The sequence below is a fragment of the Vicia villosa genome, linkage group LG1 (genome assembly GCF_029867415.1).
Source record: "Vicia villosa cultivar HV-30 ecotype Madison, WI linkage group LG1, Vvil1.0, whole genome shotgun sequence".
NCBI classification, from domain to species: domain Eukaryota; kingdom Viridiplantae; phylum Streptophyta; class Magnoliopsida; order Fabales; family Fabaceae; genus Vicia; species Vicia villosa.
Genome location: NC_081180.1, coordinates 81,268,045 through 81,280,605, shown reverse-complemented (window position 1 = coordinate 81,280,605; position 12,561 = coordinate 81,268,045). Strand labels below are relative to the sequence as shown.

Below are 12,561 nucleotides of genomic sequence, written 5' to 3'. Positions count from 1 at the left end.
AGGATGAAACCTAATGAGTTAAATCTAGCATACCTTGGGTATTGTCTCTTAGGCCACATAAATGAGAAACACATTTTCAGACTCTATAAAGAAGGACTTTTTTACTCTTTGTGATTTTTTTATATAATATTATTAAGAACTTTTTATCAAGATCATGTTTTTCTTTTGCACTGAACAATTTAAATCAATTTTGAGATATAAATTTCAGTTTTCTTTTTCAAGTTGAGTTATGTTTTCTTTTTCGGAGAGTTTTTTCAAAGTATCTTCTAAATTATTTTTGAATTGTGTCTATTGTTTTAATAAGATTTTTAATTTGGGTTTACCTCTTTCAACTCTGGAATTATATTTTGTGTTGTTTAATTAATCCCTTGAGTCAGAGAAATATAATTAATGTATGTTTGGTTTGACTTTTGGAATGACCAAAAGCAATTCTAAAAGTGTAAAAATATAATTGATTCTGCCTCCATAATTGATTCTATTTTAAGCTAGAATTTGTAACTTCTGCCTCCAGAATTGATTATGGATGAGTTTTACATTGTAATTTATTATTAAACTCATTTTTACATAAATGTTTTCAAACATAAATCAATTATACTAAACTCAATTCTAATAAAATTAATTCTATCAAACTCAATTATGCTAGGAAGAGTGCTAACAAAATTCTCTTTTCAACACTCTCCCCGATACTCACTTTTTTATTGGTTAAAACATGTGTGGGTCTCTCACTTTGAAAATGGATCTCACATAAAGCGGTGGAACCCACACATGTTTCAACCAATAAAAAAGTAAATGTTAAATAGAGTGTTGAAAAGAGAGTGTTATTAACATTTCTCTTCTGCTAGAATCAATAATTCTGTCCACCATCAACTCAAACACACCCTTATTGTTCTTTAATCACTTTTGGACAAGAGAATTATGATTTCAATTTTGTTTTAAGAATTATTGTGGAATATGTTTTAACTTTTCAAAGATTTAGAGTGTGTTTGGTAAAGCCATAAAAAGAACTTTTAGCTTTTAGCTTTTTAGCTCATATAAATAAAAAATTATGTTTGGTAACTGTTTTTAGCTTTTAGCTTTTTTACTAACTTTTATCTTCTTTTTTTTAAAAAGCTATTTGAAGTAGCTTATGAGCTTGTGACTTTTTCTTTCATTTATATTATTTTAACACAAATCTATTTTTATCCTTCGATATATATTATGATTCAATGTTTAATGTTTTTTTAAATCTTTAATGGTTTTAGTAACATCTAAAGTATACATAAATTTTGAAATAGTGTTGATAATTCTCAAGTTAGTGAAACATAATCAAAGAATCGATGAGATTAACCGAGACGAAGAAAATTAAAATTTTTGTTATATTTTTATGGTATAATATTATATAATAAACTTATTTTTATCATTAATTTTGATTAATTTAACTGAATTCAAATTTCATGTATTTCGTTAAATTTATAAACAAATTTAAAATATTTTGATGTTTTTTAAATTTTTTAAATTTTTTACATATTAAAATTGCTTAAGTTTGTATTAATATATTTATTTTTATCAAATATAAATTAATTTAATAATATAATATGATAAGATCAATAAATCACAAATTTCTTAATAAGAATGCTTTTTTGTGTTATTTTGTATTTATTACCAAACACTCAAATTAACGCCTTATTGTATAACATATTTTGGAAAAAGCTTGTGTTATCCAAGGCTAACAATGAATGATTTGGCCAAAATTAATAATTACGTTATAAATTTCCATTTATTATGACATAGTATCTTAAATTTGAAAATGAAGTGTCCCTCTAAGAATAAATTTGTACCAAAATATTTTATCAAAAAAAATTTGTACCAAAATAAACTTGAGTCATGATCCTCTCCATTTCTCAAAAGAAATGGAGAAATTTCCATTTATTATGACATAGTATCTTAAATTTGAAAATGAAGTGTCCCTCTAAGAATAAATTTGTACCAAAATATCTTATCAAAAAAAATTTGTACCAAAATAAACTTGAGTCATGATCCTCTCCATTTCTCAAAAGAAATGGAGAACTCCATTACTAAAGTTTTCATGATACAAAAGTTAAATTATACAAATACATGTCACACTTTTCAAAAATATAAATGCATTGTGCACCAAAACTTAAGTAATGGAACTCTCTATTTCTCAAAAGAAATAGAGAGGATCTTAACTCAATAAACTTACTACCATTATTACATTATTTCAGCTCATTAATTAAGAATATCTATATATACAAAGATCTTCATTAATACAACTTTAATTAATAAATATCTAATTAATGTGACGAGTTATAGAAAAAACTCAAAAAAGTACTTTAATTATATTACTTCATTGAGTTCATTCCAAAATAATCTTGTCCTAGATTTTTCAGAGACTAAAAAACTATAAATATATCTAACAAAGTTGAAATTTTATAAAATCTTATTAATTATTGATTGTTAGTCATGGTTAGAAACATGGTAAAATATAATGATGCTCCTTGCGGTGCAACATAACACACAAAAAACACTACACATCATATAATATTGAATCCTAATTTAAATTGTTGCCCAATTTCCATCTGTGTTTTTTTTTTTTGTTGGTAATCACTTCTCAAAAGAGGAGAAAAAACATCATTTGGTGGAAAGAATATGTGAATGAAAACAAAAAATACATCAAAAACTGATAACTTACAACTATTTTTAAGGTTTGCATGAGGGAACTCTAAAACCAAGTCACTTGACATGAATACCTGAATAGCTATTTCTTAAAATACAAACTAATACAAATGAGAGATTATCTCCCGGAACAGAAACATCCCATATCCAAGCTGATCACCTGAGAATCTCAATCGCACAAAAGGATGGATGCTAACCTTTCTGCCTTAGGAAAAAAGGCAATATGTATCATTTCCCTTTCTTTTTCTTCGGCAATATGTATCATTTCCCTTTCTTTTTCTTCGTTTTCTTGCCTGTTTCAACTTTCGGTGGGGTTGGGTCGTTAGGGGTCAACACTGCTTCAGATGCGTGCGGCTCAGACAATTGCTTCCTTTTCCTAGACGCTGGGGTTCTTGATTTATCTCCAATAGTCTTCTGTGAAACTAATACAGGTTCCTTCTCTTCTTTATTTTCTGCTCCATTGTCAGTAACCTGCTGTGAAGCATTACCCATCTTTCCTTTCTTTTCAGCTCCGCTGTCAGTGGCCTGCTGCTTCCTTTTCTTAGAACGCAGGATTCTTGATTTTTCTCCAATAGTCTCCTGGGAAACTAATTCACGTTCCTTTTCTCCTTTATTTTCGGCTCCATTGTCAGTGACCTGCTGTGAAGCATTACCCATCTCTCCTTTCTTTTCAGCTCCACTGTCAGTGTCCTGCTGCTTCCTTTTCTTAGATCTCGGGGTTCTTGATTTTTCTCCAATAGTCTCCTGGGAAACTAATCCACGTTCCTTCTCTCCTTTATTTTCTGCTCCATTGTCAGTGACCTGCTGCGAAGCATTACCCATCTCTCCTTTCTTTTTAGCTTTGCTGTCAGTGGCCTGCTGCGAAGCATTACTACCTGGACTTGCTTTCATATGTGTTGAATGTCGGAAGCTCCATCGAGAATTTCCAAACCATTTGTCAACCTATAAGTGAAAAAAGAATGGTAAACTCGGAGTTGTTTGAGGAAGATTGGCTCGAAAGTATGGTAAAGGAAATTACTTGATGAAATGTGAGTCCAATTTCTTGCGCCAAGCTTTCTTTTGTGGCTCGATCTGGATATTGATTTTCTTTGAAAGATTTGTAAAGCCTCTGAAAAATAAATACAAGAATAGTAATTCTTAAGGTAAATCCGAAGCAGAATGAGGTGTGTTTTATGTCTTTCTTCTTTTGAATGGAAAGATAGAAAAATATACAAGAATTAACAGTAGATCATATGGCGTTATCCAATCTGTGGGTTGTGTTTTTGTGTGTGAATGTGTTTGTGAACATGCTTCATCGAGAAGATAAGGTTGATTATGAAGGGGTTTGAATAGTGTGCTAACCCCTTCATAAGTAACTCTAACCCAAGATATGTAAAGTGAGCACTAACCCAACTTAGATGCAACTTTATACAATCAGCACCATTAGTAATTCTCTAATCTCAAAGTAGTCAAATTTACTGTTTTTTTGAAAATAGGTATATTAAAAACTATATAGATTTAGATGAAACTTATATTCTCAAAACCTAACTTCTTTGTTCAGTGATTTAATGGTTTATAGTCTTACATGCTGTCCAAATATATATGAAACTACTAATCTGACAATTATATAATTCAAAGGACTCAATGAAGCTTTAATTCAAAAAACTTTAAGCAAAACAAATGTCATCACTGTTGTTTGAAACAAATTAACTTTATTTATTGAATGTATCATGATATATGTAGATAACATGTACAAATTTAATAGTTCATTAAATAATAGAAATGTAAAACAATAAATATAACCTATGCGGCAAACCAGGAAAGATATCTAAAATTCCCATAAAAGGACCAGTTATTAAGTGTAGTAGTAAAAGTAAAAAAACAAAGTATTTTGTTATTAACTAGTATAATTTCAATGTATTTTCTGTATTCCAGAAAATTCTTAACCTTCTACCTAATAAACTACAAGTAGTCCGATAAAAAGATAAACCCTCCCCCCCAAAATAAAAAGATCCTTTTTGCAATTCAATTTTGCATATAGGTCCTTGAGCATATCTAAAGGGCACAAATTGAGTGAAATACAGAGGATGAACAAGAATGCAAATTAGAATCTTGATTGAAAGATATCCTGAACAGAAAACAAACTTCAAAACCAAATTCAAACAATAATTGACAATCACCTGAACAGCAGCTTCTCCAAGTTTTTTGTGCGGAGATCCGCGCTTTTTACCCCTGGAACCAGATTCCGTGCATCCTTCAAGTGTTTTGGTGGGAGAATTATTTGTGTTATCAACTTTATGCCGATGGGTGTTCCTCTTAGCAGAACGTTTGGAATTATTTGAGGCACTTCCATTTGGTGACACTGGAGTAATTTGGCCAGTTAGTTTTTTTTTTCTACTTCGAGTAGCGGTAGCAGCCCAATCTTCATCCTCACTAGTGGCACTATGGTATGCCTCCTACAATAGGAATATAGCAGTCTAAAATATTTGGAGAGGAAAAATAACAAAAGGAACAATAAGTATATTTAACTCCGCACCCCTTCTAGAAGTCTTCGGTTTGTGCGGTTAGAAAAATAGCTGAATTTTGTTTTCTTTTACAGCTAACAAGATTATTAGAGTTCTTTCATACTTAGCAGAACTCAGCAGGAAAATAGTAATGAAACCAGTCAGTCTAAGGGTACTATTCTGATACTGCTAGAATATAATAAATTACCTTATAAGATATTGATGATATTTTATTATATTCCGACACATACAAGAACCGTATATCATGTGTCAAATTGTGTAATGCATACCCTTCTTCAAATAAGAAAAGAAGACCTTGCATGTAGAATCATAGTATAATATTTTAAACCTCATACTACAAAGAAGGACTTACTTCATACAGCTTTTGGTAGTCCAACCTTTCCACATTTCTTTTCCCAGAAACCGGAGTGAAATCTTCTTCACCGAGATCTGGCTCTACCAAAGATGACAGTTCTTCAGCTATAGATGGCTTCTTGCGATTTTGTTTATTAGAACCTTTGTTCTTAACACTATCCAAGGATGCAGATGTGACGCCACCATCTTGTTCAACAGACATGTTATCCTTAATTGTAGCAGCAAGATCCTCAGAGTCAGATGTGAAATCAGAGCTTGAACTTTCCTCGGTGGCTTTAACATCGAGATTTGGAGCATCAGGATCATAATCATCATCTTCTGAATCTTCAGAAGGAAGACCCATGTATTGATCCTCGTGATGCGTCTCCTCCAAATTCTCAGAAGCAGAAGCATACTCAGATTCGTCAGAACTAGATTCACCTCCTTTAACCTCCACATCCTCTGGACCATTAGGATTATAATCATCATCATCAGAATCGTCTGAAGGAAGTCCCAAGTTATTATCCAAGATACTTCCAGCAGCTGTAGCTGCTTCAGGAAAAACCCTCTGAACAAGGATCAGTCACATAATCAGGAGGGCAAAGATCCAATTATGTTGATTTATTTTTTAGTTTTTTAACTGTTATATAAAATAGTTATGAAAACCTGTTTTTAAAACAAGTATTATTTGTTTTGATTTTAGTTTCAAAAACAAGAAAATCAAAAATTTGTTTCATAAAACATTTTAACAAAACATGTTAACCAAACAAGGTTTTCAGTTTTTAAAATTTAAAAAAAAAAAACCTAAAAACCAGGTTTTAAGAAGGGATCAAATAGGCCCCGAATTTTACAACTGACCTCCCAAGTGTCAGTAAGAGAGAGACTTGTCCCTAACAAGTCATTAACAATATCGATGCAGTCATCTTTGCAATCACATCCTGGGCATAACCAACCCTCGTCGCCAGGTGGAACTGTAAGCCACATAAGAAAATACATAAATGATAAATAACTTCAAAGCATAAAGTGATCAATTAATCAGGTGGACCAGATATTACTGTCTTCAGTTAACAATGGAGGATCCAAACAGAGCTGGTGATATCCACGGTCACAAGCACCATCACAAAGAATTATATCATTATTAGTGCCCAACACTTTGGTCTGGCATTTTGCACAGAATATCTGCAACAACAAAATTGAAACTGTCACAACTCCAAAATCCTGGGAAACTGGAAGCTTCATTAAAGAATGAATATAAAGGAATAACCTACATCCTCACTATCAATCTCTCCCTCGGAATCAAACAATGATTCAGGAAGCTTTCCTTCAGCACACAATGAATCCAAATTTTGAAATAGATCCCTAATTTTTAATTTACGTCGAAGAATTTCAGACTTAGCCCGTTGAATCTCCTTCTCGGGCTTTAATTTTTCCAAACTGCAAAATTACCACAATCATCAATAGAAATAAATTATCCACCACAAAAACAAACAAAAATGAAACAAGCTTTGAAATTGGCTATCATAAAATAACTGGCAAAGAAAGAATGATCAAATATCATTGAATTCATCAGTTTTAAACAAAGAATATGCTCAAAAACGACAATAAAACAGAGGGAAATATTGGATCATTATATCAGTACTGAAATAGAAAACTTTCTAATGCTTAAATGCAGCATAGAAACTGCAGATGGATCAATGCATGTATATAGTTTCCAAAATTTTAGAGTAAAACAAATTAGTTGAATGACACAAATAAAATCCGCCACAAAAACTGCATGTGGATCAAAGGCTGATGTACATGATTTCTAAAATATCAGACTGAAAAGAATTAGTTGAAAAAGCGACACAAATAAGATGTGGAATACATGGGATAAGCTTGGAACAACTGATGTGCTAAGTCAATTGTTCAAATCCTGTAGTACAGCCAGGGTACTACTACTACAGAGCAAATTTCCCCTTAAGCCAATTAGGTAAAACGGGCCTTGCTCAAATCTAAACCAAACTGTCTCTGAATTTAGTAACAGAAAGGTAAGAGGGTAATATAGCAGGGGACCAAATTAAATGAACCCCAAGAAAATGGATCATTAAAGATAAATTGAATTGAATTCTATAAAGTTCCATTTGGTGATGTACATTTGTAATTTTACTTTTACACAACTAAGGTAAAATTCAAATGGTCAATAAAGGTAAATCCAAACATGGGTTGATGCATTCTTCAGCAGGATACTGAAGACAAGTAAAGGGAAAGTAAGGTATCTGTACTATAAGTTTCTTATGTTTATATTTGGAAAGGATTTAATGATCAAAATAACATAAAATAATCTGATACCATATCAAATCCAAATGCCTAAGATCACATTGAACCTTTTTTTTTATCTGGGGGCAATAAATAAAAGTTCCTGTACATGTTGAGAACATGGTAAGCATACTGTTCCAGAACTCAATATATTCCAAAACATACAGTTATGGACTTGAAATTATTCAACTTGTAAAAGGCAATATATAGGATAAGGATTCTTATGATGGCATCTTAAAACCAGAACACAAAAGCCCCGGGGGAGGGGGCAGAAAATTGCAGATGTAGTTCCATTTCAATTGCCCCGCAATTAATCAGTATAAATAATGTTGTCATTATCATATTGAAGCTAAGATCAAACATAAATTAGAATGCAAATCCAAATAAAGATTACAAGTAAATCAAATCACATGGTAATGATACAATTAACACACCTGCCTCCTTTCCAGCCCTCACCAGAATAAGCATCAATCAAGTTCTGTTCGTATCCCATTCGGTTTAAATAGTATCTCAATTGAGCTCTGATTCTAGAAAATTGATCATTAATTCCCTCTTTTCTTGGCTTTTTCTTTTTCTTCTTCTCTTTTTTTGTCTTTGTTTCATCACTGTTAACATCAGCAACATTATTAATTGGTTCAGGAGCTTTAGGTTTATTATCTCTTGGCCGCAGAGCCCTGTCATTGTTTCCCAACGACCTCAATATATACTTCTTCTTCGGTAATTTTGAGTTACTTTTACCCCCTTGTCTCGATCTTGAAAGAGCTAAGCTTTTAGACTTTCTTTCTGAACAATCAGAGCTAACATTTTTAGCAACATCTCCAGAAGGTGGATCCCATAGCTTGTTCAAAGAATCTGTATTCACTTGAGCAGGAATGGACTGTGTGTGGTCTTCAACAAGGCCGGCTACTGCGTTGCTTGTTTCACCAGGCTCATTTGGAAGACTAATATCTTTCACGCCATCTCCAGAAGGTGGATCCGATGGCTTATTCGCAGAACGTGTGTTTACTTGAGCAGGAACGGGTTGTGTTAGTTCTTCAATAACAAGGGAAGTTACTGTATCACTCATTTCACCAGGCTCATTTGGAAGACTAATATCTTTCACGCCATCTACAGAAGGTGGATCCGATGGCTTATTCACAGAATGTAGGTTCACTTGAGCAGGAACGGGTTGTGTTTGTTCTTCAATAACAAGGGAAGTTACCGTATCACTCATTTCACCAGGCTCATTTGGAAGACTAATATCTTTCACACCATCTCCAGAAGGTGGATCCGATGGCTTATTCGCAGAATGTGTGTTCACTTGAGCAGGAATGGGTTGTGTTTGTTCTTCAACAACGAGGGAAGTTACTGCATCACTCATTTCACCGGGCTCATTTGGAAGACTAATATCTTTCACATCATCTCCAGAAGGTGGATCTGATGGCTTATTCGCAGAATCCGATTTGACTTGAGCAGGAACGGGTTGCGTTTGTTCTTCAACAACAAGGGAAGTTACTGCATCACTCATTTCACCATGCTCGTTTGGAAGACTAATATCTTCCACACCATCTCCAGAAGGTGGATCTGATGGCTTATTCGCAGATTCCGAGTTCACTTGAGCAGGAACAGGTTGTGTTTGTTCTTCAACAACAAGGGAAGTTACTGCATCACTCATTTCACCATGCTCGTTTGGAAGGCTAGTATCATTCACGCCATCTCCAGAAGGTGGATCAGATGGCTTATTCGCAGAATCCGAGTTCACTTGTGCAAGAACGGATTGTGTTGGTTCTTCAACAACAACGGAAGCAACTGCATCACTCGTTTCCCCGTGTTTATTTTGAACATCTTGAAGACATTTGTTTTCCGATTTATCATCTGATAAGCAAATAGGGACATGTTCAGAGGGTACAGGCAGTTGACTAACAAAGTTCTCAGTCACATTCCCCAAAACTTGATTTGATTTTTCATCAATAACAGAATTGGTTGCCACAGTACCAAGTACTCTCTGTTCGTTGTTTAAACATTCAGAGCCGATCTTAGCTGTTTCTTCATCAGTAACAGAATTGGTTGCCACAGTACCAAGTACTCTGCTTTCGTCGTCTAAACCCTCAGAACCAACATGAGCTGTTTTTTCATCAATAACAGAATCAGTTACCTCATTACCAAGTACTCTTTGTTCGCTGTCTAAACATTCAGCGCCGATCTTGGCTGTTTTTTCAGACAAATCACATTGTTGAGTTCCCATCTTGTCAGTAGTTTGAACCACAGAAATCTTTTCAAATTTCACCTACAAATCACAATCATTATGCCTAGTCAAATTTCTAGTTCAACTAGTCATTGGTAAGAGGAAAAACACATCACCACAGCATCCACCACCACCATAGCCAAAAAAACAAGTCTAAAAACTATAAAGAAGACAAGCAACCTCTCTCAAGTCTCAACTTTTACAATTTCATACATACACATACATATGCATACATATACATAGACATACATACATATGTATACATATGCACATTAATACATACATATCTCTCTCTTAACTAAAAAACTTTACAAAAATTCTCCTTAACCCAATTAAATTAAACTAACTACAGTGAAGTGCTGAAGAAAGATGAGAATGTGAAGAATAAAGCTCACCAGGTGCAACTACCTTTAACCACTAAGGACTTGGCTCTCTCAAACTCCACTGCAGATTTACGCCAATGAAGCAAACTGTTACTTGGATTTACCTAAAAAATGAACAAAGAAACATCCAATAAATAAAGAACTTGACAGTTGAAACACCAAACTAACAAACAAGTTGCAGTTACAGATATCATTCGAAATTCCCATTCTTAAGACGCTAAGTTAATTCTCATACTTGCATAGCAACACCAAGTAACCAACAAGAGCAAAGAGATAAAACATTTAAGACAAACTAAATGAAACTAAGAAATTAGATACAGAAAAAGAGAAGCAGAAACGGTAGATTTGAACGAGAAGGAAAAGCTTACGGTGTGGTAGTGAGTGACATAGAAATTTCCGCGGGAAACGAGAAAGAGGGGGCGAGGAAGACGAAGATGGAGGAAAAGGGGGGAAAGTTCGATCTAATGTGAAACGGAGAGAGAGAGAGGGGATGAGTTGTGTTTACGTTTGTGAGAGTTCCCTTTTCGGAATCTCAGCGCCAATGTGAGAAAAAAGCGGTGCTTCTATACTGCTCCTGCAAATCTGGGCCACCGTTCTTGTACAATATAGGGCTTGCGTTGCATTCAGATTCTGTAATGGCTAATTAGGTTACAAACCTCTTATCCGCACCCCATATATTTTTGGGTCTAGACACTTCCTTTGTTATATATTTATATTTATTTATATTTATTTATAAGAGAATATTTTTTAATAAATTTTAATTTCATGTTCAAGGTTAACTAACTACCTCAACTGAGGGTTAAATTTTAACGATTTATTTTTAAACTAGTTTTCATAATATAACATATTTTTATTTAAAAAAATTAATATCTAAATATGAAAATTTGTTAAAGGTTTTCTTCTTAAAGAAGTCATGCACTTTTACATTGTCAACCTCACAACCTTACACCCCACTTTTATTTTAAGAAATTTTTAATGACATGACATTTTGTTGATTTTTTATTGGTTGATTGTATAAAATAACTTTAAACCGAATGTATGAATATTATTCTCTTTCAAAGAATTATAGTTTTACAAAAAATTTAGGAAAAAGGGGTATGCACCGGTGTAAAACCTTTTTATACTAATTTATTCAAAATGCTTAGAACTTATTTCAAATTTATTTGTTATGAGTTAAAAAAAATATTTTTGATATTGATTAACATAGATATTCTTTTCTTTTTAACAATAAAGGTAAATATTTATTGCTAGATATTTTAACATTATAAAATTACAGTTTTGTTAGAAGATATTTTTTTTCAAAGGAATTTTAAGGAAAACTTATTAAAAATACACTTTTATTATTTTTTGAAAATTTATACCCAAAATTAATCGTAACAAAAAAAATAAAATATTTAATACTTTTTTATGAAAAAAATATTTAAACCAGAGTCTTATTCAAGCCATTTTTTTATTAAAGACTCACTTTTAAATTTTTATAAAAAATATGTAACGATAAAAAAAATTATTTTTTTTAAATGTAACGACAAATATTATTTTTTGAAAATACCTTTTTATTTTTGAAAAAATTATTTCTATTTATTTTTAAATGTAACAAACAAAAAATTAAATGAATTCTCATAAAAAAATCATTTTCAATATTTCATCTTTTTATTATGACTTATATTATATGATATAATATTTATATAATCATTAAATTAATAGAATCTGATCGTACCTGATCAAAAGAATCGTCGCTGGCTGCTCAAAATTGGATCTTCGAGAAATGAGGAGGGGGGTGTACCTGCAAGGTACTCCGATGCCAAAGTGAGAAGACGAGCAAAGGAGCGCAAGTACAAGCTAAAGTGAGTAAGAAGTGAATCCCTGACCCTCTAGTAAAAGAGGGTATTTATAGCCCCCAGCGCTGGGTCATGATCTCGCTTTTGGGTTGGACTTTCAAGCCCAACTAGGAGACTGCCAGGTTTTCTGAGCGGAAATATCGGAGGAGCGTGAGTGCCCTCTGTCCTGGTTAACCGCTCCGAAGTTTAAGGGAGACGCGGTCTTTTAGGGACCACGTGGACTCCGCATTATTCGGGGGGTTGGATATGAAGGAGCCTTACGAGGAGAAAGGTCTTCGGCGAGGGTGATGCTCGCGTGGAGCAGAGTCCTC

At 33.1% G+C, this 12,561-nt stretch overlaps 1 protein-coding gene across 3 annotated transcripts; it reads right to left on the bottom strand.

The window, feature by feature from the left end:
• Positions 1–2,649: 2,649 nt before the first annotated feature.
• LOC131643326 (pathogenesis-related homeodomain protein-like) lies at positions 2,650–11,061 on the bottom strand. Of its 3 annotated transcripts, XM_058913519.1 has the most exons (11): positions 10,781–11,061; positions 10,425–10,516; positions 9,637–10,071; positions 8,240–9,480; positions 6,779–6,944; positions 6,566–6,689; positions 6,369–6,481; positions 5,530–6,078; positions 4,833–5,108; positions 3,692–3,781; positions 2,650–3,615 (listed from the first exon to the last, which is right to left on the bottom strand). In XM_058913519.1, the coding sequence occupies exons 3-11, from the start codon at positions 10,027–10,029 to the stop codon at positions 2,935–2,937; spliced, it is 3,633 nt and encodes a 1,210-aa protein (XP_058769502.1). In that variant the 5' UTR covers positions 10,030–10,071; positions 10,425–10,516; positions 10,781–11,061; the 3' UTR covers positions 2,650–2,934. The 3 variants fall into 3 exon arrangements, with proteins under 3 accessions (XP_058769502.1, XP_058769500.1, XP_058769501.1); XM_058913517.1 differs by having other exon boundaries at positions 8,240–10,071; XM_058913518.1 differs by having other exon boundaries at positions 8,240–10,071; positions 10,438–10,516.
• Between the last annotated feature and the right edge of the window lie 1,500 nt (positions 11,062–12,561).

Bases quoted from the DNA above. Each gene is read 5' to 3' on its own strand.
- LOC131643326 (XM_058913517.1), bottom strand. From the start codon at position 10,029: ATGGGAACTCAACAATGTGATTTGTCTGAAAAAACAGCCAAGATCGGC. The intron at 6,945-8,239 runs GTGTGTTAATTG...GTAATTTTGCAG, and splicing joins GAGGGCTGGAAAGGAGGCAG to TTTGGAAAAATTAAAGCCCG. The intron at 3,616-3,691 runs GTAATTTCCTTT...TTTCACTTATAG, and splicing joins TTGGACTCACATTTCATCAA to GTTGACAAATGGTTTGGAAA.